Source organism: Microchirus variegatus (genome assembly GCF_963457635.1).
Source record: "Microchirus variegatus genome assembly, chromosome: 2".
Classification (NCBI taxonomy): Eukaryota; Metazoa; Chordata; class Actinopteri; order Pleuronectiformes; family Soleidae; genus Microchirus; species Microchirus variegatus.
The window spans coordinates 15,212,556-15,234,914 of record NC_139803.1 but is presented as its reverse complement, the minus strand read 5'-3'; the positions used below and the strand labels follow the sequence as shown (position 1 = coordinate 15,234,914).

General features: G+C 40.8%; 1 protein-coding gene across 5 annotated transcripts in view; it reads right to left on the bottom strand.

The window, feature by feature from the left end:
- Positions 1 to 22,359, bottom strand: part of ncor1 (nuclear receptor corepressor 1) — a 44,290-nt gene that overhangs the window by 11,795 nt on the left and 10,136 nt on the right. For 3 of the 5 annotated variants that reach the window (XM_083885928.1, XM_083885929.1, XM_083885930.1), the window contains exons 11-25: positions 21,982 to 22,083; positions 16,312 to 16,442; positions 14,502 to 14,788; positions 11,083 to 11,148; positions 8,985 to 9,121; positions 8,794 to 8,887; positions 6,890 to 7,337; positions 6,672 to 6,801; positions 5,911 to 6,076; positions 5,049 to 5,216; positions 2,702 to 2,868; positions 2,182 to 2,296; positions 1,405 to 1,490; positions 255 to 423; positions 47 to 172 (exon numbers count right to left, since the gene is read on the bottom strand). In XM_083885928.1, the coding sequence (XP_083742054.1) occupies positions 47 to 172; positions 255 to 423; positions 1,405 to 1,490; positions 2,182 to 2,296; positions 2,702 to 2,868; positions 5,049 to 5,216; positions 5,911 to 6,076; positions 6,672 to 6,801; positions 6,890 to 7,337; positions 8,794 to 8,887; positions 8,985 to 9,121; positions 11,083 to 11,148; positions 14,502 to 14,788; positions 16,312 to 16,442; positions 21,982 to 22,083 (2,392 nt within the window). Of the gene's footprint in view, positions 1 to 46; positions 173 to 254; positions 424 to 1,404; positions 1,491 to 2,181; positions 2,297 to 2,701; positions 2,869 to 5,048; positions 5,217 to 5,910; positions 6,077 to 6,671; positions 6,802 to 6,889; positions 7,338 to 8,793; positions 8,888 to 8,984; positions 9,122 to 11,082; positions 11,149 to 14,501; positions 14,789 to 16,311; positions 16,443 to 20,056; positions 20,293 to 21,981; positions 22,084 to 22,359 lie in introns of those variants that run through there. The other 2 variants (XM_083885932.1, XM_083885931.1) reach the window with 2 other exon arrangements.

Here is a 22,359-nt window from a genome sequence, read left to right as displayed (position 1 = left end):
ACAAACTAGCAGAAATATTGTAGTCTCAGTTATACAGAAGCACTACCTTCGAATGGAGCACCTTCCCTGCCAGTGTGTGCCCTGCTCATGGGTCCTTCCATCATGTCGTAAGTGCGTTTCATCTCATGGCCCGTTCTGGGGCTGCGGGTGTTTTCCCTGGGGTTCTTGATAGCTTTTGGACATAAGATGAACTATCATGTTTGTGTTTGAGGTGAATAAATACATTATGATGATCTAAATTAACAATAACTTACCGTCAAAGGAGAGGATGTGACCACTCTTTCCTTCATAGATGACATGGCCTTTAGCCAGCTGTTCACCTCTTGCCTTGTCTGGCATGTTCATGTCCTCTGTGGCCAGCTTTGTGATTGTGCTCTTCAGAAGGTCAGCAGCAATGCTGGACTGGGGCAAGGCTGACATGCCCTATTTTAGAAAAGAGCAAACGTGATAAAAAACAGAGCTCGAAAATGTTTGCATATGACTATTTTGAGTGTGAACATTAACATTTCTCATGGTTGCATGATGATCATGAGGCTGTTTTGGTCTCTGTCCAGTAGAGCGACTGTGTCGGCCACTGTGGTCAAAAGCAGCTAGCGTATTATAATAAAACATTTTTTTTAACATATTACACAGATTAAGCAGTCTATATTTATTTTTAAAAAGAACATTAGGAGAGCAAGATGATGATGGAGAGAGAGCCAATGATAAGAAAAAAGATAAAATAAATAAAAGTACTACTCAACTGAAAGTGTGCCTGAGGTTATATGTTAAAATGAATCCTAAGGCACACAATCACTGTCCAAAAGTTTTCATGTTTGCAACTATGCATGTGCTGCATGCAAAATGCAGCACATGCATAGGGAAAAACTGGCTGAGTAGATTTGTGATTATGAGCACATGTATGGACCAGAAAGAGACACTCTTGGAGAGGATGGAGTAACTAACACAACATAGGGAATAAGTTAGATATAAGGTGTTTTAAAAACTCTTTCAGACACAAAGACCCTCATCTAGCTTATTAGATGCGTGAGGTATATAAAAATAAGAATTGTTAAAATGTGACTTATTAGATCTATTTAAATGTAAGCACTATATACATTCTCAGCAATCGGCAGACACTATCTCATTGACTTCCTGTTTATCCAGACACACTTTTTTATATGTCGCCTTGTGGTTAGAAGCATTGATGCGTGTAAACCATAAGCGCCTCTATGGCTGCTTGTTATGCACTCGCAGTCTAAGTGTGATCAAATCACGCATGTTTGTCAGTGCTACAAAAAGAGTGAAAACACATACCCATAAATAACTAGTAGTGAAAATGGATTATAAAAACTTGTCAGTTCATGGTTTCCAAAATAAAATGACTTTCAAAAAAAGACAAAGAGGAAAAAAAACTGTCATTACATGAGTGTTTGAACCTCTGAAAGCCAGACCCTCGTTTGCTTTTGTTGGGTGGCCTCTACCATCGTGTATAGATGGAATTGCAGCTCCTGGTAGAAAGAAAAAAAAATAAGAGAGTTGCTTTGTGTGGCATGTCATCTAGTAGAGGTAATCGAAAAGCTTGATTTCGTAACAAGGTAAAAACACTGCCCTTTTCTTATAAAGGTACTTTTCTACTTATGGTCTGAACGTTTGACATAATTCAATAGTCAATGCTAAGACAACATTTGGTGGCCATACAATTAGGCATTTGTTCTCAGCAACACTGGAAATTGGACTAAATCTTACCCATACAGGCTTATGTGGACATATCAATAGTGAATGTGTCGGTATTTGAAACCAAAGAGAATTCAAGTCAATTCAAGGCAATGTTCTGTAATGAGCATCCTTTATTATATATTTAGCTCTCCTCTGTGACCTACATATGCATTTCTTGTGAGAACATTAACAAGACACCTAATGTTCCTGTTGTAACCGAGGATGAATGGAAAGTAGGACGATTGAAACTGTTGTGGTTAATGGCCACTTCACAAACTGTGGATGCAACTGGGGACAATGATATTAGTATGATCTCAGGTTCAAGGGACTATTTATCTGTTTAAAAGAACAAAGATTTGATCATTACATTAACTAGAAGAAGGTGGCATTGTCACTTAAAGACCAACTAACGCCACAAACAAGACTTCTGGTGTCCTGAAATGCAGACAAAATAGTGTCGGAATGTGACATCTCCAGTCCTACCAGATTTGCTGGGATCCTGCTGCCGAGGGAGACCCAGAGAGATGGAGCCCACAGCACTCTTAGTCCCCTCTGGCCCATAGACAGTGTGGGGAGGGAGGTACGTGCCAGGGGTTCCCTGGATTGCAAGAAGAACGAACACATTTCAAGGTCAGGTCAGTGCATTCATGAAAATGAGAAATCAGTGTCAAGTGAGTCAAGGAAATGCTGTTTTATAAACGTTATACTATTCATTCATAAAATAAATATCCATACAGGGCACAAGAGACCTGTACAACTTCTGTAGAGCTGAGCTGAGTGACCAAGAAATCTAAGCTCAAGTTACAATAGGTAAACTTCAATATTTCCACTCACTATTTCAACACGAAAGAGAAATAGATTACAACTCAATCTCTTGGAATTTGTTATGCCCAGTTGCATCCATTTACTGTACATGTGCATAGTCTCCTGTAATGTATTGCTATCGTGGCCAAAAATGGGCAACAAGTGGATCAATGCCTTTCCTTCCGCTCCAGTGTCTTACCTGGGAGATGGAGCCTCCATGGATGAAGGAGGGCTTGTCCGTGGGCTTGGTGGTTGGAATGAGTGGAGGAGGAGAGGGAATGTTGGGAGGTCGGCTGGGTCGACTGAATGTCACACGGCCCCCATCTGGCAAAGTCTGGACCAGCTGGTTGGGGGAAGGGTGGAGGACTATAGAGAATATTAAAAAAAGAAAAAAGAAGAACAACAAAAAACATTAATCAAACACAACTGATCCCCAGCCAACATTTGGCCATTAAATCTCTCCGTATGCAAAGAAAAATCGCAAACCAGCTTCTGAATGCCCCGACTTCGCAGCACCAATCTACCCAACATACAGTAAGTGTTCCATTAAGTTTAATTTCATATCAAAGACTGCATGATAAAATATTCAGCTTCATTCAAAATGACTCCAGTGAGTAATGAAATAAGTACTAAAGATGTCAGTTAATGGCCTCTTCCTCAGCCTGAAGTAACCTTTGTACAAGCCTGATGTCTGCTTCCGCTTCTCTTGGGAAAGCAGAGTGGACCAAATGGATCATAACACACAAACACATAGATAGACACAGCCCAGGAGTCACTTCCCTGCAGGGAGCACGCCGCAGGATTCGCACTCTACTAAATCAAAAATCCCCGAGCAGTTATGAACGTCATCGTCCTGTAGCCATATGAGGGACAAATAAGAAAACAAGCCACTCTGTGACGGATTTATAAATCCCTATAGCGGGGAGACTGTGTGTCAAACATGAACATTCATGCTACAGTTCACAAACAGGGACAACAACCTAATTTGACCGGGCATGGGCATTATGTTTGCCCCAAATGTCACACAAGAGAAACTATTGCAGTAGAAGTCAAACTGCTAGTTCTATATAGTGAATGATTTATTTGCACACCAATGTGTTAGATGTCACCCAATTCTTTACCCTAAACAGTAGCAGGACTCTCCTGCCAATTCTTTAAAAATATAGGATATAAATGCAGGTCTAATGTCTGTTATAGTACATCACGTAAATGAAATAAATGAAACTGTCCATCATATGTAGCTTTAATACAGTCTAACCACTTATATAATATTATAATAATAAATATAATAAAAAAATAAAAATAATAAAGCACTTAGATTATGAAGGTCTCATTACATATCAGAGTGCAATAAGTTCATTGAGCAAAAACACAAAGGACATTTGTGTAAACCAGGCACAGGCTGGTCACATGTCCTCCATTTTAAGTATTAAACTATAAAATTACAGAAATATGACAATATATATTACGCCTCTCGGGTATATGTATAAGAGTCATTTGTTCAATATAATCTTAGTGTGTCAGTCAGTACTTATGTACAGCACATCCACACGGTCTGTGTTAACCCCTCGATACTGGATTTTAAAAGTAAAATAACATTTAAAATAAGGAAATATGTTATTCTAACAAACAAATAAGTATAAAATAAACTGGTGATGATGGCAACTATTGACTGGCAATGATTTACAAACCACACAAGCTTATTTTCTTGAAACAAAACGGTAGCACAAGGGTCAGTTATGTGTTATTTTGTGAAATGGGTTGCAGTTATAAAATCTCCAACTACTGTTGTGTGTGAACCAGAAAGAGCTGGCTCATGCTTGTTTGACTTCTTATGTTGGTACACATTTACATTCACACCACATTCAAGTATCCAGGTTCTGCATGGCTTCAAAAACTTAAATCCACAAACACACTACTCTGATAAATGTTATGTATCAACAAACCAATACAGAAAAGCCACAACACATACAAAAGAAATGGTCTCTTGTGTAACAGAGCTCCACCCAAGCACCGTTTAACCAAAGCGTTACCTTTAATTTTGAGGACGACACAGAAAAGGACACATGATAAAACATTGGGAAACACATTTTTTATATAAATCTATAATAATTCTGGCTCTGTATTCCTTAAGAGAAAGAAACTCCAACAAAGGATACAAATGCAATCCACATGTCAGCTCAACATTGATTAAATACAAGCTGTGCATGATATTACCTCAATGTGGGCACTGGGAAAACATACAAGAGGAAATTCAGACTGATTTTGCTAATGCTCTGGAACACTGCCAAACCCCAAACATATGACAGGATTAAAATCTCCACCACATACCAGCCTGTAAGAGTGTAAATTGTTGGGACACGTTAATTGTCAAACTGAAACGTAAAAGCGGATAAACCCTGCTGCCAACAGTCAACAAAGTGCCTCCACTGTCAAACACAAAGGACTGGATGGAAGCTGGACAAGGCTAAATCATATCGGCACAGAAAGGCAGGTGGCAAGAAGGGAAAGGAGGGGGGGAAGAGATGCAGATGTGTGCTTTTTACCTGGTGGCACACTGTAGCGGGAGGCATTGGGGGCGTTGGGGTCTGTCTGGAGTGAGGCCTTGCTCAGCTCCCTGGGAGATAGTCTGTAGGGAGAGCCTGGCCGACCAGAGAGGGCCTCCTGGTCCAGAGCCAGCTTCATGTCATAAGGCATGTAGGATAAGAGCTTACCTGCAGTACACAGGCATAAGGACAAAGGGAAAACAACCACTATTAAAAGGAAGAACTCAATGCCAGCAAGGACTAGCCGAGAGTGGACAGGCCTCTAACAACTAACACCACCACCTGGACACACAGCTGCTCAAACCCATGTAACATATATCTTGTTGACAAAGCCCAGCAGTTTACACAAAGATTCTCTGCTCTTCACAGCACTCCAGCAAAAAGGTGCTGAATACGTTGCAAAAAAATAAATAAAACAAATACAAACCATATAGCAGTTAGCACCCTCCCTTCTGAATCTGATTGGCGAAAACATGTCTGACTACATCGAAGCAGCCAAGTGTCATATGCTGAAACACTCAAGTCAGTAACCTCAGAAAGCACCACAGTCCATTCTGCCACAGGCCACCGCGGAGACGCAGCATTGCCCTCTTCAGATTTAAGTTTTCGTCATATGTAAAACAGGGTCAGCTAACGTTCTTGTCCTGGATCTGGTTGAACCCATTCTACAACAGTCCAGAGCACCTTCAAATGTTTCCTTTTTAGGAAGGGCACAAAACGATGGGGGCCTGAAAAATGCATTAGCTATGAATAGCTCACTACGAGCAGCAACAGAGAATGAAGCTAACAGAGCGAACGAATGGAGAAGAGGAGGGACAAGGACAAAGTAGTGAAAGAAAAGCAGTAGTTTTCAGTTGCTTACCATCTCTGTCGAGCACAGTGTTGAAGACAGGTCTGCGCTCCAGATCTCCCTGATCCTGCCTCTGCTTCTCTTCCTGGTGAGCCGACTCGTGCACCGCTTTGATCTGGTGCTGCAACATTGCTAATCCGCTGATGGGTATGCCACCAGGTCCAAAATGACCAGGCAACTAGAAAAGTTAAGGACAGATAGGGCCCGGGGTGAATATAGTTTGAGTATTAACTTGTCAGTTTTGAGTACTGAAGCACTGCAATGAAACATCAAAAAAAAAACCTGCATGTCATAGAAAATGCAGCTTTGAAAAGATGATTGATATATTTAATAGCTATTAAAACAGACAATTTATATATAACATTTCAATGAAGACATGGTTGATTATCCAGATTAAATGATTACAGCAGAGAACAGCAGCATAGCACACTGACAGAATACACAAATATTACAGATGCACCGATTGACTGGCCAGGGAGCAGAATTAACCAATTTTAGTATTGGTAGTAGTTTAGTAGTAAGTATATATTTTTGCATTGAAGAAAAGTTCATTTTTGTTTGTATACACTTTCAATTATAGTTCTCAGATGGAAGATCAGAATCACTTAGTCACTTAAAACAATGGAAAGGAAAATTACAATTGGTGCATCTACAAACAAGTATAATTTATGATTTAATCACGCTGCTTTTAATGACAGATGTGTGTATGTTTTCACACTGCTACTACTACCTCCCTGCCAGTCTAAATGGATCAGTATGAAACTGGGACTCACCATGGGTGGGATGGCAGCTGCCCTCTGCTGCAGCTGCTGGATGGTGAGCTGATGGGCTGGTTTGGGTGGGGATACCAGCACTGTGCCTGCAGGGCCGATCATTGAAGACTTTTCCATGGAGAATATTCTGCTGTAATAAATAAAACATTTTTTTTTTTACATTATGTTCGCTTAAACTGCAATTGTCACATGATCAAACACACATGACAAAAACACACCTTTGTCTTTCAGGCTCTGCATCGACATCCTCATCAGCACTGCAGGTGGCACTGGAGTCATTGTCTGAATGAAGATCCCTCTGCATCTCACCATGATCTACCTTTTCTCCTTTCTCCTTCATCTCAGGCTCCACCTTAACCTGAACTTCTCCGGTCTTCATGTCAACGTCCTGCGGTTCAGTTTTGGGATGCACCGAGGCTGCATAGGGAGCCATTTTGGACTTTTCCTCATGAGATCCAGTCTCACTCTCCGGGCTCTTCTCTTCCTTGACACAAAGTTCGCCATATGAGTGCTCCGGGGCTTTGCCATTACTGGCTTGACCTTTGTCCTGGTCAGAGCATTGAGCTTCTCCTGCAGCACCGTCTACCCTCTTGGAGTCACTTGTCTTTGAGGAGTCAGCCTGAGAGGGGGATGGGGCGCTCTCTGTATCAGAGCTGTTGTCACCACCTGAGAGGGCATGACATGACACAATAACACAATGTCAAAGAATGCATGAGACCCATTGTAAGTAGAGTTTTAAGCAAATTGTATTGTAAGTATTGTAATTTAAGTATAAAGAAACATTTAAAATAAATGTAGACCTAATGCATAACTCTGCAAACTGCAGCGATGTAAAGGGAATGTATGTATGCAGCTTACGTGCAGGAAAATGTCTAAAACTATCATATAAAATACTAATAGATTACCTGTTTTTTGAAATAAGTCTAAAGCAAAATAAGTAAAATCAGGACTATGAGGAAATGTTTCATGATTTGTCAACAAATAAAAACTGAATTGTGTTAAAACAGACAAATGGACTTCTTTCAATTCAAAGTCTTATTTGACAGAATTGACATAACTGTGGAAGCTCACAGTGAAACACTTTTTGTTATATCACACATATAATTGACAGGTCCTACAACAATGAGTATTTGAACAAACTTTTTTGAAGTTAATGATCTTGCATTATGCCTGTGCCAAGATCAAGGCATCTCAAAAGACACACAGTTTGTCAAACAAGACAATAAACTGACAGCAAATTTAAAAAGGCACATAGTGATCGTTTCATCTGAAATACAAAGCTCCTTATTATGATTTCTTTACTCCTTAAAAACAGTGTAAAATCGGCCTGCTTGTGCTGGTTTGCGGTTGTTGCCATGGTGATGAAAGTTCCAATGCTACGTCTATGAAAATTAATTTACAGATGAATTAAATGAATTAATTCTGAAATCAGAGATGCAACATTGCTAAACATCTAAACAGCAACTGTCACAATGTTTCTCAGTACACTTTAATGGAGTTATGGATCTGTATGCTTCAAATTACCCCGGCCTGTGCAGAGCAGTTTGTGTTTCCATGAGACCAGGATCAAAGACACATGACCAAATTCATTGTACTACAAAAAAAAACAGCACTATTCTCTGCCAATCTAAACAGCTACTTCTACGTCTGCTACCTCTGGTGAGGAATGAGACATGTAGACGAGCAGCCTTGCGAGATCAAACAAGAAATCCAGCTCTTTCTGTTCAAAGAGAACTGTTATGCAACAAGCACCAATGTAGTCAGAATTAGTTCATATCTTTTATCTTTACCTCTCCCCCTTTGCTTTTTCCTCATTTGATCCATCCCCCCCTCTCATTAAAACTTCAAGTGCAATGACAGTGACAGTTCAAAGGGCATTTTGGATCAGGCTTCTAAGCTTTACACTGTCGTAAATAATTTTTCTTCATTATACAATTCCGAATCAAGGACAAAAAAAATGATAAAAAAAAGTATATCAGCATACTGTGCGTCCTTCACCCATGTTGCCGTAACACTTCAGTCAGTTAAATAGGATGAAAAGTGTTCAAGTGAAAGTGTATGTGCTTGTATGTTGTGTGTGTTGAATAACTAGCATGTGCTTTCTTTTATCAATCTCTCTGACCTTCACTGTCATCTGCGTTGTCCTCATCATCATCGGGTGATGCTGTGGCTAGACCTTCACCTTGAGACCTATCAGCCCGGGTTCGCCTTGTATCCTGGGAACCACATAGAGTCGTGCATTCATGCATAAGTTACGAGAGTTCAATGACCAACCGCAACACACGGTTCGTGAGATAACATACAATACCTTACCTGCTTATGCTGCTGGAGCAGGTTGTCCAGGTTGTGACGTCTCTTGTAATTAAAATAGAAGTTCTTGCACTGTGCCTCACTTTTAGTGCCCACCATTTCGGCAATGGCTGTCCAGTTTCGCCCGTGCTCAACAAGCCCTGGGCCAAGACAAGGATATGAATATTTAGTACTGAAAATGTGTGTCCAACAATATGATTACTAAGGTTGAATACACTGTACACTGTCATGTACACAAGCTAATGCTGCATAAAAATAAATGATTTTATGCACCATATTTAAGTCTACATTCAGACTGCAGGTGCAGGGGTTTTTCCCCCTCATTTATAACTTTCTAAGGACAAACTTTCTCAGCCCTGATTTGGACCACATATGAAAGTGTCTGCAAAGTACATGGTCATGGTTCCATTCATACCGAAATAAAGTTCTGTGCAAGCCTAGCATTCACGGAATCTCATTATACTGCATTAGTGGCAATTTTTGGTTAGGAGTTTGCCCCCATTTCCATGTCCATGTATTGTCTGAGTGATGGGTTGTACAGGTGAGGGTGCCGGCAGAGCTCCTTGCATAACCTCCGATTCACGTCGTCTTCCTATTCAACCAAAACAAGGGCACACCAGCACTATGGTCCAGGACTAGATGCAATAAGATATCATTTTCGATCACAGGCTGTCATGATTTTGTGTTGTCACTGAGGTTCACCCCGCACTCCTGGGGGCCCTGCAGCAGTGGCTGCTTATTGGACTTCCTCATCACGATTAACACTGCACTTAACACAAAATCAGCTTTTATGGTCTCACTAAACAAGCTGCCCTCAACTGGCAGACTGCCATTTACCTTTGACATGAGGGGCATCTCCTCTCTAAATCCTGTCACCTCTGTGACCTCCCCTTCCTCCCGGCCCCACTGAGATGATGAATACTGGCAGACAAATGATGAATCACCTCAAAGCTAAACAAAATGCTCATTTACTCCTCCACTTAAATGAGAGAATGAGGACTAAACAGAACTTTTTAAGACACTGGGTCAATCTAATGTTTTTTTCATTCCTAGATCTGCATAAACACTTTAGAGAAACAACAGTATTGTAGTATCACCATGGCAACAATCTACCCACATATTTTGTGCAAATTCTCATGACGAAAGGTTTTCGACAATGCTATGAAATGAAACTTTCATTTTAAATTCTTGCCCTCGTCAAAGCAACTATTTTATATGTATTGTAACTCACTGTATATTATGAGATAGTGGAACAAAACTCAATAAAATGTGTACTGTTAGATTTGAGAAGATCTGATTAGTATGCTAATGGAGATCAATAGGTTGGACTAGCGGAGCAATTCTATGCAGTGCAGCGTGTGAAGCTACATAGCATAAAACTGCTATCTGAACCTGCTGTGTCATATAACTACATGAGGTCGAGCAGGTCTCATTCATGCACACTAATCCGGACAAAGCCAGAATACAGGTCTGAATGCCTGAGGAGATCACAGGAGCAATGTATTTTGTCATGGGGGGCGCAAATCTCAAAGCTCCACAAAACAGTCTTAATTAATCCGCATTAAATCCCCAGTGCGTGGTTCTTGGAATCCTAAACCAACAAAACCAGCAAAAAGAGTGAGAGAGGATGAGAGAGGGCATACTCTCTGGCATAATGGCTTTACTGCAGCACTCTGTATTCTGAGACCAGGTACAGTACGCAACATTTTAAAGATTTTCACAAAACTGATTCGGAATTCTTTTAAGAGGATCGGCCAAAATGTTTTAAAGTGAATAAAGATTTATGGATTGCCTTAATAGATCAATTCTGAGAATCGAGCAGAGCGAAAAGACAAGAAAAAAAATCCTAAAAAACCCTTCATGGGTTTCTGACAGCTTCCAGTAAAGCAGCAGCACAAATGTCTGTGTATGTGCACATTCATTCCTGCGTGCATGCAAGGAACGGGCAGGGCGAGGCAATATCAGATAATCACAAAAGAAAAAGAGAAAGACAGGAGAGGAGGGAAACATGAAACGGTCATAAAAAGTAGAGGCAGCAACAGAGGAACAGAGGGAAGAACGGAGGGAAATAAAGCGAAGGAGAAATGAATTGAAATGCTACCTTTTTTGGCAACCTCCATCTCCTCCTCGGTCCAGCGAGAAGTTTCTCCGGTTTCACCAGCACTAGCTAAATCACAAAGAAAAGAAAAAAAGCCCCATAAGCACTAACAGAGAGAGAGAGAGAGCGAGAGAGAGAGAGCAACAGAAAAGGAGGGAGGGAGTGAGGGAGGAAGACCAAAGGAGAGAGGGAGAGAGGGAGAGAGAAAGAGCGTGTGACAGCCCTATCTTCGGCAGTCTTCTTCTCATGGCCAGTAATCTAATAATCTGTTTACATTCAGGGGCTGACGAGACCTGCTCCCTCACTTACACTCTTGTTCTATCTTTCTTTAACTCTTTCGCTCCCTCCCTCCCTCCCTCCCTCCCTCTCTCCCTCTTTCCCTACCCCACAGCCCAGTGCAAGCCCTCCTCCTCTGTATAATCTACAAGGGGGAGGGCCTTGGTCAGCTGATGCAGCACCAGACAGTGGAGGAGTTGAGAGCCGTGCCTCCCTCTTTGGGAAAAGGCCTTGGATGGAGACAAATAGTCAGATAGGAGAGCCAAACCAAACCACCCACCCCCTCAACTGTGACACTGGGCATCTCATACACACTCCTCCTCCTTGCCTTGGCTTGACTACACACCCCCACCCACTCCAACCCCCCAAACACATGCACAAAATTCACAGAACTGCATGGTTGGTGTGGAGGGAGGGGGGGCAGAGTGAACTCTAGCCCACTCTCCTCCATGGCACCCACTGTGACTGTGTAAACATTTGGACTAATATAGCAGCAGATGTACCCTTGACATTATCAGGACTCTTGCCCACCACCCAACTCCAAGATGAGGAGATCAATTCCCACTCTTTAGAACCTGAGCATAGTTTCCGCATTGTAGAATTTGTTGCCTTCATATACGTGGATATAGTTCCATTCATACTAAAAATGCCTCAGTTCAGTGTACCACACATGCAAACTCGATTTCTTGTATAGGAGTTTCCCCCTATTTTTATGTTCTTGTATTATCTGAGCAAAGGGCTGTGTGGCTACTGGTGGACTAGTCTGCACATATGATCCGGGTAGTCACAAAACATAAGGGCAGCTATGTAACACAACACACAGATATAGGCGTGTGAAGACAATTAAATTACTTGGACCATGGTGGATCTCTCTAGTATCTAGTCTGCTTTCTGTCTCCATGGCGAAACTAACACCTCACTATGACAGGTTAGGCTGCTTTAAGGTGATTAAGGTGAAATTTGTGATCATTAATCTCCAGGTAATGAAAACAGACTCTGTGTCTGTCTAAAGAGTCTCACCTCATGACAATTTCACACATTATTCAGCAATTTCCTTGGCGCCATTTCAACAGGACAGACCGGGCAGATAGCTACTGTTCAGCAGGTAACTCACTGATTTCTAGGAATGTCACAGCGGCAGGGGTTGCAAGAGTGCAAACAAACAGTTGATACAGGCCTGCGTAAACCATGATATGGTCAGAAAAGAGCCAGAAAGGTCAGAGGGTTGACAGTATAGAAGGGACACACTGCACATTACAGAGCAGACCTTGCATAACTTCAGACTGCTGAGTAAAATAGAGCCCAAAAGACAGTAGTGGGAGCAGGTGATGTCGAAAAACTCTTGCTAAACAGATAATGATGCTTAACACACTGGGCCCTGGATACCTGCAAACCAAAGCAGGCACTGTCAGAGAGACAGACCTCAAAGTGCGTGACGGAGTACCATGACAACAGCTAAACCAGAGCTGTGGATTGTCATGGTGATGGACAGACTACAGAAAAAAGCCTTTTTGCAAGACAGAGAACAATCTGAGCTTTAGCTCAAGATGTCTCCAAAATTGTAGATTTAAATCTTAACATGTGCTCTTGCATTCTTTAGGCTCATAACACAAGATGTAAACAGATGAATGCAGTCGCATTCAGACCTGGGATCATCACCCATCCTGATATGACCGCAAGTGGACATTACAGAGTAAGACTGTCCAAAGCTGGGATTAACACATGAACTGGATCTCACTTCCAAAAAGCTGGATGCTAATACACACAAAGTAGTTTCTGTTCTGACTGAGAACGTCCGCCGTGTGACAGGTAGAGAGGGATAGTTTTGTGTCGATCTGTGTTAATATCATAATGGTGGGTACAATCAACGTATGGTCCATGAGAAGTGTAAGAATACTGTGAAACTGCAGCGATCAGAGGATGCCATCAACCGCCAGGACAGGGGTGTCAAACTCATTTTCACTGAGGGCCACATCAGCATAATTGTCACCCTCAAAGGGCCAGATGTAACCGTCATACAGAATAAATGTAACTACATGTAACCAAATATAATGTTAAATAAAGGTAACTACTCCGTAACATATTGCTAAATAACTTTCTGTATTTATTAGTCAATTTCACTCGTCACATGATGCATATACAATGATACACTGTGATCTAGTGGCGGTGCCATCACTTTACGGGTAACACAACTGCCATGCATTGTGGGAAATGTAGTTCATGGTCAATGCACGCCTTAGGCAGCATAGGCCTATTTTAACACAGATTTTTAAGACCAATTAATCACTTGTGGGCCACGTAAAATGACGTGGCGGGCCACATCTGGCCCCCGGGCCTTGAGTTTGACACGTGCGTCAGGATGATGTGACATTCAGAAGCTAATCTGAATACCAAGGAACAGACAGTGAGCTTGTTTGACTGTACCTGTTCTCTGTAAATGTGTAGGTTGCTGTGTGCATTGCACATATACTTTAACAAAGTAATGACTATGTTAAAAAGACCACATGAAAATGTGGGTAAAAGACACAGAGATCTAGAAAAAATATGTACATAGCCAAAAACTGTAATATGAGCATGGCTGCTGTTGTAACTTGAGCTTTGCATCGTCCTTTATAACACATTCTCCATTTTCTTCACATATTATGTGATGAAATATATTCGGTATCAGATTTTTTTTATATCATGAGTAACAATGTTAGCTGAAAGGAAAATTTGACACCCGTGTACTTTTTCGAAGGGTAACATTAATTTGTGAAATGAGGTTGTTTAGCCTTCGACTAAAAGGCAACATAAATTAGATCAGTTCAAACCTGGCTAAAATATTTTTAACTGGAATTAAACTAAACTAAAAAAAGTTTCTTTGTGGTATCACTGTGTCTAAGAACCTCGGAAAAATATATTCAAATTCGAGCTGGTGTATGATGCAAGCAGATCTCATGTTAGCTTGGTTAAACCCTTCGCAGATTATTATTTTATCACACTAACAATAAGCAGCATGTCAAGTATGACACTTGTACGTCCTACCTGGTCAACTGTGGCCTTTACTACTCGTATACGACAATGTTTATTCATGATACAATCTACTGTAATATTATGTACATGTATGTATTGTACATAAAACAATATTGAAGCCCAAGACAAATCACCTTTGTTGGCATCCATGGCAGACAGTGGAGTTTTTGAAGGGTCCTTCATGGCCTTCTGTGCTGGATCAGCTTTAGGGAGATGCGGTGGATCTGGCAAGGAAGACTCAGGGGCAGGGGGAGGTGCTTCCTCAGCCGCCACAGTTGCAGCCTCATTGGCCATAGAGCGTGTGGTGATCCTTCCCTTGCGGCGGCCCTGGCTGTTGGCAGTTTTCCTGCGTGGTGTGTTTTGCTGCTTTCCGTCCTCGTCCTCCCCACCGTCACACTTTTCTTTGTCCTTGCCAATTTCCCTGTGGTTTTGGAGAGCGAAAGCGCAGCTTTAGAGACCGTTAGTAAGGCAAATATCACCTCCCTTCTGACTCTGCAATAACGGAGCCTTTTTGTAATCTATTCGCTTTATCCATTACTGAACACAGGAGAAAAATATTTTAGAGTTTGTCTGAACACAAGCTGACCAGTCTTTTAACGAGCTAGCAAGTTGCGAGTTTAGTCAAAAAGAGCAAAACAGATACAGCTTTTGCCATTTATTCAGTCTCGTCTAGACCACAAAAACACACATCTCTCTGCCAAGAGCCTGACTCTGTAAAAATCGTATCATAATGTGTGACATTATGAAACTAACTAAATTGAGGCAGCTAAATAAAATCAGGGGTTGCAGAGTTGCTGTAGTAGTTACTGTGTTACTGCTGATACACGTGAGACAGTGTTCATCCCTGAATCGCTTACATAACCTGCCCACTGGTCCCAACATCTGTTTAATTTTTTATGGATGCAAAACAATTTTGCTAATTTCAATTTCTATTTTATTCAAATACACAGGTTTATAATGAAATAATGGCATTAGAGAAATGACATTAAAGCTGCAGTCTATAACCTTTGGTGATTTTTTTTTATTGTTGATGTTATTCTGCTAGGGCTGTTGTGATAAAAACATTCTCACCATGGCAAATTATCGCATACCACAATGGTCACACGCTACAGTGGAGCTGCGCGATATATCGTAAACCTATCGGCGTTGCGAAAGCAACATGCGTGCTATAGGTATCGCAATCAACCACTTGCTCGGTGATAAATGTTTCCCTCACATTCAGTAAATAGCGGTGCGACACATACACGGAGTGGAGTGACAGTTAACTCTGGTAGAAGATGAGTTAAATGATTCTCAAAATGTAAAAAGGCTGAAATGCCAGCACGTGTAAACACCCTGGCCTTCAAAATAAAAGCCACTGGACTCGGCTACAACAACTTCCTTTGTAAAACTTTTGCACTTTGCAATGAATATAGCTAATTTTCATCTCATTGTTTACTTTACATCAATACACACCAAAACAAATGCTTTTATTTGTATTTCTTAATTTATCTATTTAATCTATTCGTGATATCGCCATAGCAATATTCATGCGGCCCTACACTACAGCTTTAAGTTAGAGATCCGTTAAAATATGAGAAGTGTGAAAATTTTGGATCATTATGAAACTGTAGTGAGACATATTCAAAAGTTATTAGGTCATTAAATGCAGAAGAGTATGGCTTCTCACAGAAAAGTAAGAGATCTGCAGATACTAAGGGGATATTACCAAAATGCCCAGTAAAATTTGTGCTGTGGCAGAAAAGTATTCTTTAGCATCCCTAAACCAGATTATCAGAGATTTTAAACTAAAATTAACAAACAATTAATATGTTTGAATATATGCAAACATAATCCCACCTAGTAATCATCACGTATGGGCCAAATGTTGAAACTGAGCAGCTTTACCTGCGGGGCCTACAGGGAGTAGAATATCACCAGGACAAACAACTATTCATAACTCACCTAGAATCCTCCTTTTCATCTTTCTCTTCCTCGTCCTTCTTTTCCTCGTCCTCTTTTTTCTCAGCCTTCTCAGATTTGTCCTCCTCGTTTTTGTCGTCTGCCTTTTCTTCTTGCGAGGGACGCGTTATATGCTGGAGACACGACACAAAAAAGGAAAATATTGAGCCGTTTCCCGAAAAAGGTCAACGCGTACACACTTCTGCATACCTTAAAAAGGTAATTCGACAAGCATTTAAGAATCATATGACAACTTGTTATGTGCTAATGAACAGTGATGCAGAATACACCACATATCACATATCACCTGCTAAAAACGTTCCGCAATGCCCTGATTTTCAATACTTCCTGGCTGAGGTTTGTATATGCTAACAAGCAATAGCCATCTTTTAGCAGCAGTGCCTGCAATGGCCCTGTGAGCCCAGAGGACCAACCTTAAACTGTACAGCACGATTAAAAGTCTCAGTAACCTATTTAAATATTAATAAAGACATCCTCTGCCAAATTAAGTAATCAGACTGAGTTAATAAGTAAAGGACAGATATGTATTCTGCCATCTTACAAAAAAAACACACTAAATACAGTAGTCCCAGATTTATCTGCCTTAATAAGAAAATTATGTGATTTGGATTGTTACTTTTACTTTTTCTCTGTAAATCCCTGAGAAAAAGAGAAGAGGTTTTTTTTGGTATTTCTCTGAATTTCATAACCCGATGCAACAAATGAAAAAAGGAACTCTTAAAAAGAAGTGAAGATGAGTTTGCGATTTCAAAATGAGTGGAGGTTTGAGTTCAGATCAATAATCAACGAGCCAACGAGGGCAGACTTACACCATTCAAAACTGGATTTTATAAAAGCAGGTCCAACAGACTGATTGAGGGCAGAGAAACATTTTTTTTTATCATCACTGCTGACGCGGTACACCACAGAATGCTTCCTCCTGCCTGCTCCATGAAAGTGCTGTGCTGGAACAAGTCTGGCTATGCCAAGCCAAACATCCCATGCTGGTACCAGATGGGGTCAAGGAATGTGCTTCACTCAATGGCAAAGGCAAAAGACATAGACTGAGGCAAAGAGATGGAAGAGAGGGCTACAACATTTCTTTCTTTTACTTTTTTAAGTAGAGTTGTGGCCAGTCTATTTACAACAACATAGCGCATAAAAAGACGGTCTGCAGGATCAAACAAATAAAAGTGTGCTGCAGAAATGCTTGACAACTGTTTCTACAAACAGACAGTCTCAGCAGTTCATTATTTTATCAGAGTCAGACTTGAGTGCTCGGACTGTAGCCATTTTCTAGAGTGTGTCTCCTGACTTGCAGAATTCATGGCCGCTCTCGCCAGCTCTAATCAGGGACAGCCTTTTAGAGGTGGAGTGATTAACAAAATCTATTGCATTTAAAAGAAAACTGCATGCCATGTAATATTAAGTTTACCCCACATTTTATTAGGCCGGTCAGTTCACAGCACTCCCTTCATGTCCTTTAAATCAATTGTAGGCAAAACTGGAAAATCTGATTTGTCCTTGCTGTTGACTGTATATTCGTCAAGACTGTTGTAGGTGGTATGGTGTTTTGGTGCACTTTCTCAGAGACTTAAACTTAAAATGGATGAGTTGCTCATTTGAAAGAGTATCAGTACAAAAACGATGCGTTCCGTAACATTAAGCGAGTGTTGCCGACCTGGGAAATAACGCAATTATTTGTGTCTGACAGTTACTCAAAATCTCAGAGTGAAATTAAGAAGTTGACCAGCAACAAAACAAACAGCAGCAGCCTACCACGCCAAAGGACGCCAAAGTGCCAGGTCACCAGCAACACAGAAAATAAACAGTTACAGTCAAATGAGACTGAATTTTTTTACTAGGTCAGACAACTTTTTACATTGCATTGTCACTGATGTATCATGGTCTCGAAAATGGTAAACCCTACTCTTCAGGGAAGAACGATGATGTAAGCTGAACATAAGGAAAGTCCTACAGATCCAGGGTTCAGATTGCACATTAACGTACACAGACAAAGACCACGTGAAAGTGAATTGGGACTTAAAGTCTTGAATCATTTCCTGTCTGCAACAGTCAGCAAAGAATGTCTTGGCACTCGACTCAATTCAGAGGCAGTTTTTGCAAAGGAGAGTAGCCTGATTTAGGGTGATTATTCTCCCTATCCATGTCCTTCACTGAGCTGCTGTTCTGGTTGGGTATGGCAGTGCTCGTGTTTGCTTTGGAGGTGGTCAGGGAGCCGTGGAATTCCTGCCTCTTCTCCCACACTGCGTAAAAGAGCCTCCACACAGATGTTCTCCAAAAGTCAATGAGGCCCTGTGGTTCTGTGGCTTTTTTTTTAGTTTTAAATGAAGCTCTTTCCTGACCTGGCTCAAATATTTGGAGAGTTTTAATTTCTTCAGTCTTTTGCTGATTCACAAGTCCTGTTTGATTTAGGAAATAGCAGAGCCACAAGTCAATCTTCCCTTTCCTACCACAGAATACCAGCCGCCAGAGGAATCTCTTACTCTTGCTCCATGCAGTTTCACAGCAGGAGAAATGCATGCATTATTAACATTAGAAATAATAATAAATATGTGTCACCTTCAGTGTCATCCAATGAAAATAAGTCAGAAATAATAACATAAATTGTTGAAAATTGGAGTTAAGCACAAACAGGGAAAGTTTAAAACACTGACATAAAACGGGAGGATTTTTTTCCAACTTGGGGGATTGCTGTGGTAGAGCATTTTCAGGATTTTTATGCAGGTTAAATGTTGTGTCATAAACCTCTTCACAGTTTACAGGCTTAGTTTCCCATTTTTCTTTGTTTCTCCTGACAAATGAGCAAATGCACATCAGAGAGGAGCTGAATAATATGGACATATTTATCCAGATATGCAGTTTAACACCGCATTATACCATAAATGCAATATTCCAAAAAACTGATTATAAACACAGCTCTAAAATATACTGGAAGTGTTCCAGACAACAACCAAATAATGCTGTGTGAACTGTTTCACATTAAATTATTGTGAAAGAAAAAGCATCAAGGTAAAGCACAATCTCATTAGGCTATAGATACATTTTACAGTGACTAAAATAAAGTATTTTTCAAGGCCATAAAAAGGTCAAACTGTATTACAGCCGGACTTAATTCAATTTGCCAGAGGTACATCGAGTCTGTTAAAATTAACCAGAATGTATTTCATTTGAAATGGTTGCAGCCATAGAGGGAAATGTAGCTTCTGCAAGAGCGTGTAGGGTGACTACTGAACTGATTTGTTTGTTTTCCTGTGTGTGAGCGCGCTCACATGCATGTTTGTGTGTGTGTGTCAGAACATTCATGTAGATGACACATATCCAGCTGACATGGGGCACATACAAGAAATGTTTAATGCGACAAAGTGGCTAATTCCTAACATCTAACAAATGCTTTATTTTAACATTAAGTATTAAAAACTACTTATCTACCTTTTCTTGTCCAAACAATTGATAGACCAGAGTATAAACAAATATGCACAGCAGCAATGACCACAGAGCCTTGGCTTGACTGTTAAATCAAAAACCGTGTCTGCACACGTCCTAGAAAAAAACAACCCTAAAATAGCCGAGGGTGACTGCCTACAAGCCTGAAGTAAATATGTACGCTAACAAACAACCTGCCCAAGCACAAGAGCAACAGAAAGAAAAAAAAGATAGGACAAAAAAAGCATGTGCCATGTTTAAAAAATCAAAAAAATCTGTGGTTTTAAAACTACAGACATACCTGCAAGCTTTTGCTGCTCATAAAAACCCCTCGCTCTGCTGTGAGCCACAGCTTACTGGTGTTGCAAATATGAGTTTAGCCTCCAGTAGTTCCATAGCGGTGGTAACGATAGCAGTGGAGGGGCAGGACAGCACCATAGCAGAGCTCCTTAGAAGGGCTGCCGGGCCACGGCACTGCCACACATATTCCAGGAAAGCGTGTCATCAGGCCGCTTAAGCCGCCCAAAGAATTGTCCATCTCACATGCACACACTAATCTATGCAGGGTCACTCAAGGTAATCCCTGCCGTGCACTCCTCTTTGATTGGCACTCACAGCAGCACAGTGAGTTTTTTGGGCCTGTCAGATGGCTGGGCTGTACCAATTTTGATGTTTCAGAGAGGGGTGACTTTTTCCCCTCTCTCTCTCTCTCTCTCTCTCTCTCTCTCTCTCTCTCTCTTTGTCTCTCCCTCATGAAGAGAAAAGGAAATGGAAAATGAAAAAAAACAAAAAAAACAGCGCACACTAAATCAGATAAGCTGCCAGCGCTGACTCTCTCACTGAGGTTTTTTTTCAGCGTTTCTCTCACTCACCCTACATTCCATCGCTCTTGCTTTTGCTCACTCTGTACTCTCTGCCTTCCCTCTCTAATGACTCGCATTATAGTCACTAAAACTGCAGTTGTGAAGTCAAGCCAGTAGTTTAGAGATTCACTAAACCCAGATTTGAACATTTCCACACAGCAAAGCAAATATATATAATGTAGTTGTGGGGAAACTGGAGCAGACAAAGCAAATGGCTTTGCAACTTATAGAGAAATATGTTGTATTTATGTTTCAATCATACAACATTCACAAAGTGCACCAACATGACAAAAGCATTGCATGCAATGATGATGCAGCATATGAAAAAAAAAACATGAACAGACAAAGACAGACTTCACAGTCACCACTTCACAAAACTAGTGCTCATGAATTCCTGGGCTCTCTGCCTCCTCCAGTGGAAAGAAACACCATTCCATCTTCTGTAGTCATGTTTGTAATTTGTCAAAAAAAAAAGTCCAATATGACGCCCTCTGATTGTGGTCTGCCTTTTTTAAAAATCTTAAACAACAAAATGTGAACACTTTAAAAACATTTGTCAATAATTTTTGCTTAAGATATTAAGTAAAATCTATTGATTCCTCTTTTATTAAGCTACAAACTGAAGGGCTGCGTCACTTTTTCTAATCCTGAACAGGTTTTCCAGAATGTTCCAACTCCTAATTACATAAATAAAACTTGAAAAGCACTCAGAGAGCACAGACCTCTGCCAAGGCAGTGCAGCCCCCCACAAAATAGTGATAAAAATAGTGATAGCATCTCATACAAAATTGAATCACTTGTTCCTGGTCCCATTGTGGACATTTCCTGAAAACTTCATCCAAATCCATCTGCGACTTTTTGAGTTGTGTTGCTAACAGAGAAACAAACAAACAAATTCCCAGAAAACCATACCTCCTGGCCGAGGTCAATAATTGGTGCATATGAATTAAACAATTGGCAAAAGAGTCGGATACAACTTAAAGTTGAGGCAAAGGCACCTCAGCCACCTCAGAGTTATTCCCACGACAAACTTTGTAAATAACGGTCTGTGGGCTGTATCCAATTGCCAGTAGCATCACAACGCAACACAACCTGCTAGGTTTGTGGCTCTTTGTCTCAAGAAGACGCCAAACTTTGTATGGGATATTTACACAGATCACAAGGCAATGACGTTCTTCTGTCTGTAAGAATGGCGCTATACAAATAAACTTGCCTTGCCTTCTGTCGGCCAATCGGCGGACTGTTGTGGGTGGAGCCACTCTGATCGTACCAAGTGCTGTTATTTTGGTACTATTCCTATTGGATACATACTGTACAGAACTGAACTGTTCCACTTGGTGGAAACACGGCGATATAGTCTTACCTGGTTCCTTCCTCTTCGTCTTCCATAATTCCGCCTCACCAGTGTCTTATAGTTGTGGTTCTTCTTAGTTAAGTAGTAGTATAAGACGCAGTCCTCGACACACTGAAAAAAAAAAAGGTGGTTTCTTTTTATATGCGTTCACATGAAATTGCAGAGGGATCCACTACTTTTTCCCAGAGCTTTAACTGAATTAATGGAATAAATAAACTATGCCCTGGAGAGAGGGGTATCTTAGAAGTCTGAAAAGTAGAGAAATATTTACATGAGTTTTCTGAAAATGCCGGGTGTTGCGTGATGGGCCTTTTCAAGCATTTGAGTTCAAATATATTTTCTTTTCGTAGTTCAAACACATTGAGCTTAAATCTTGGTTAAAACAGT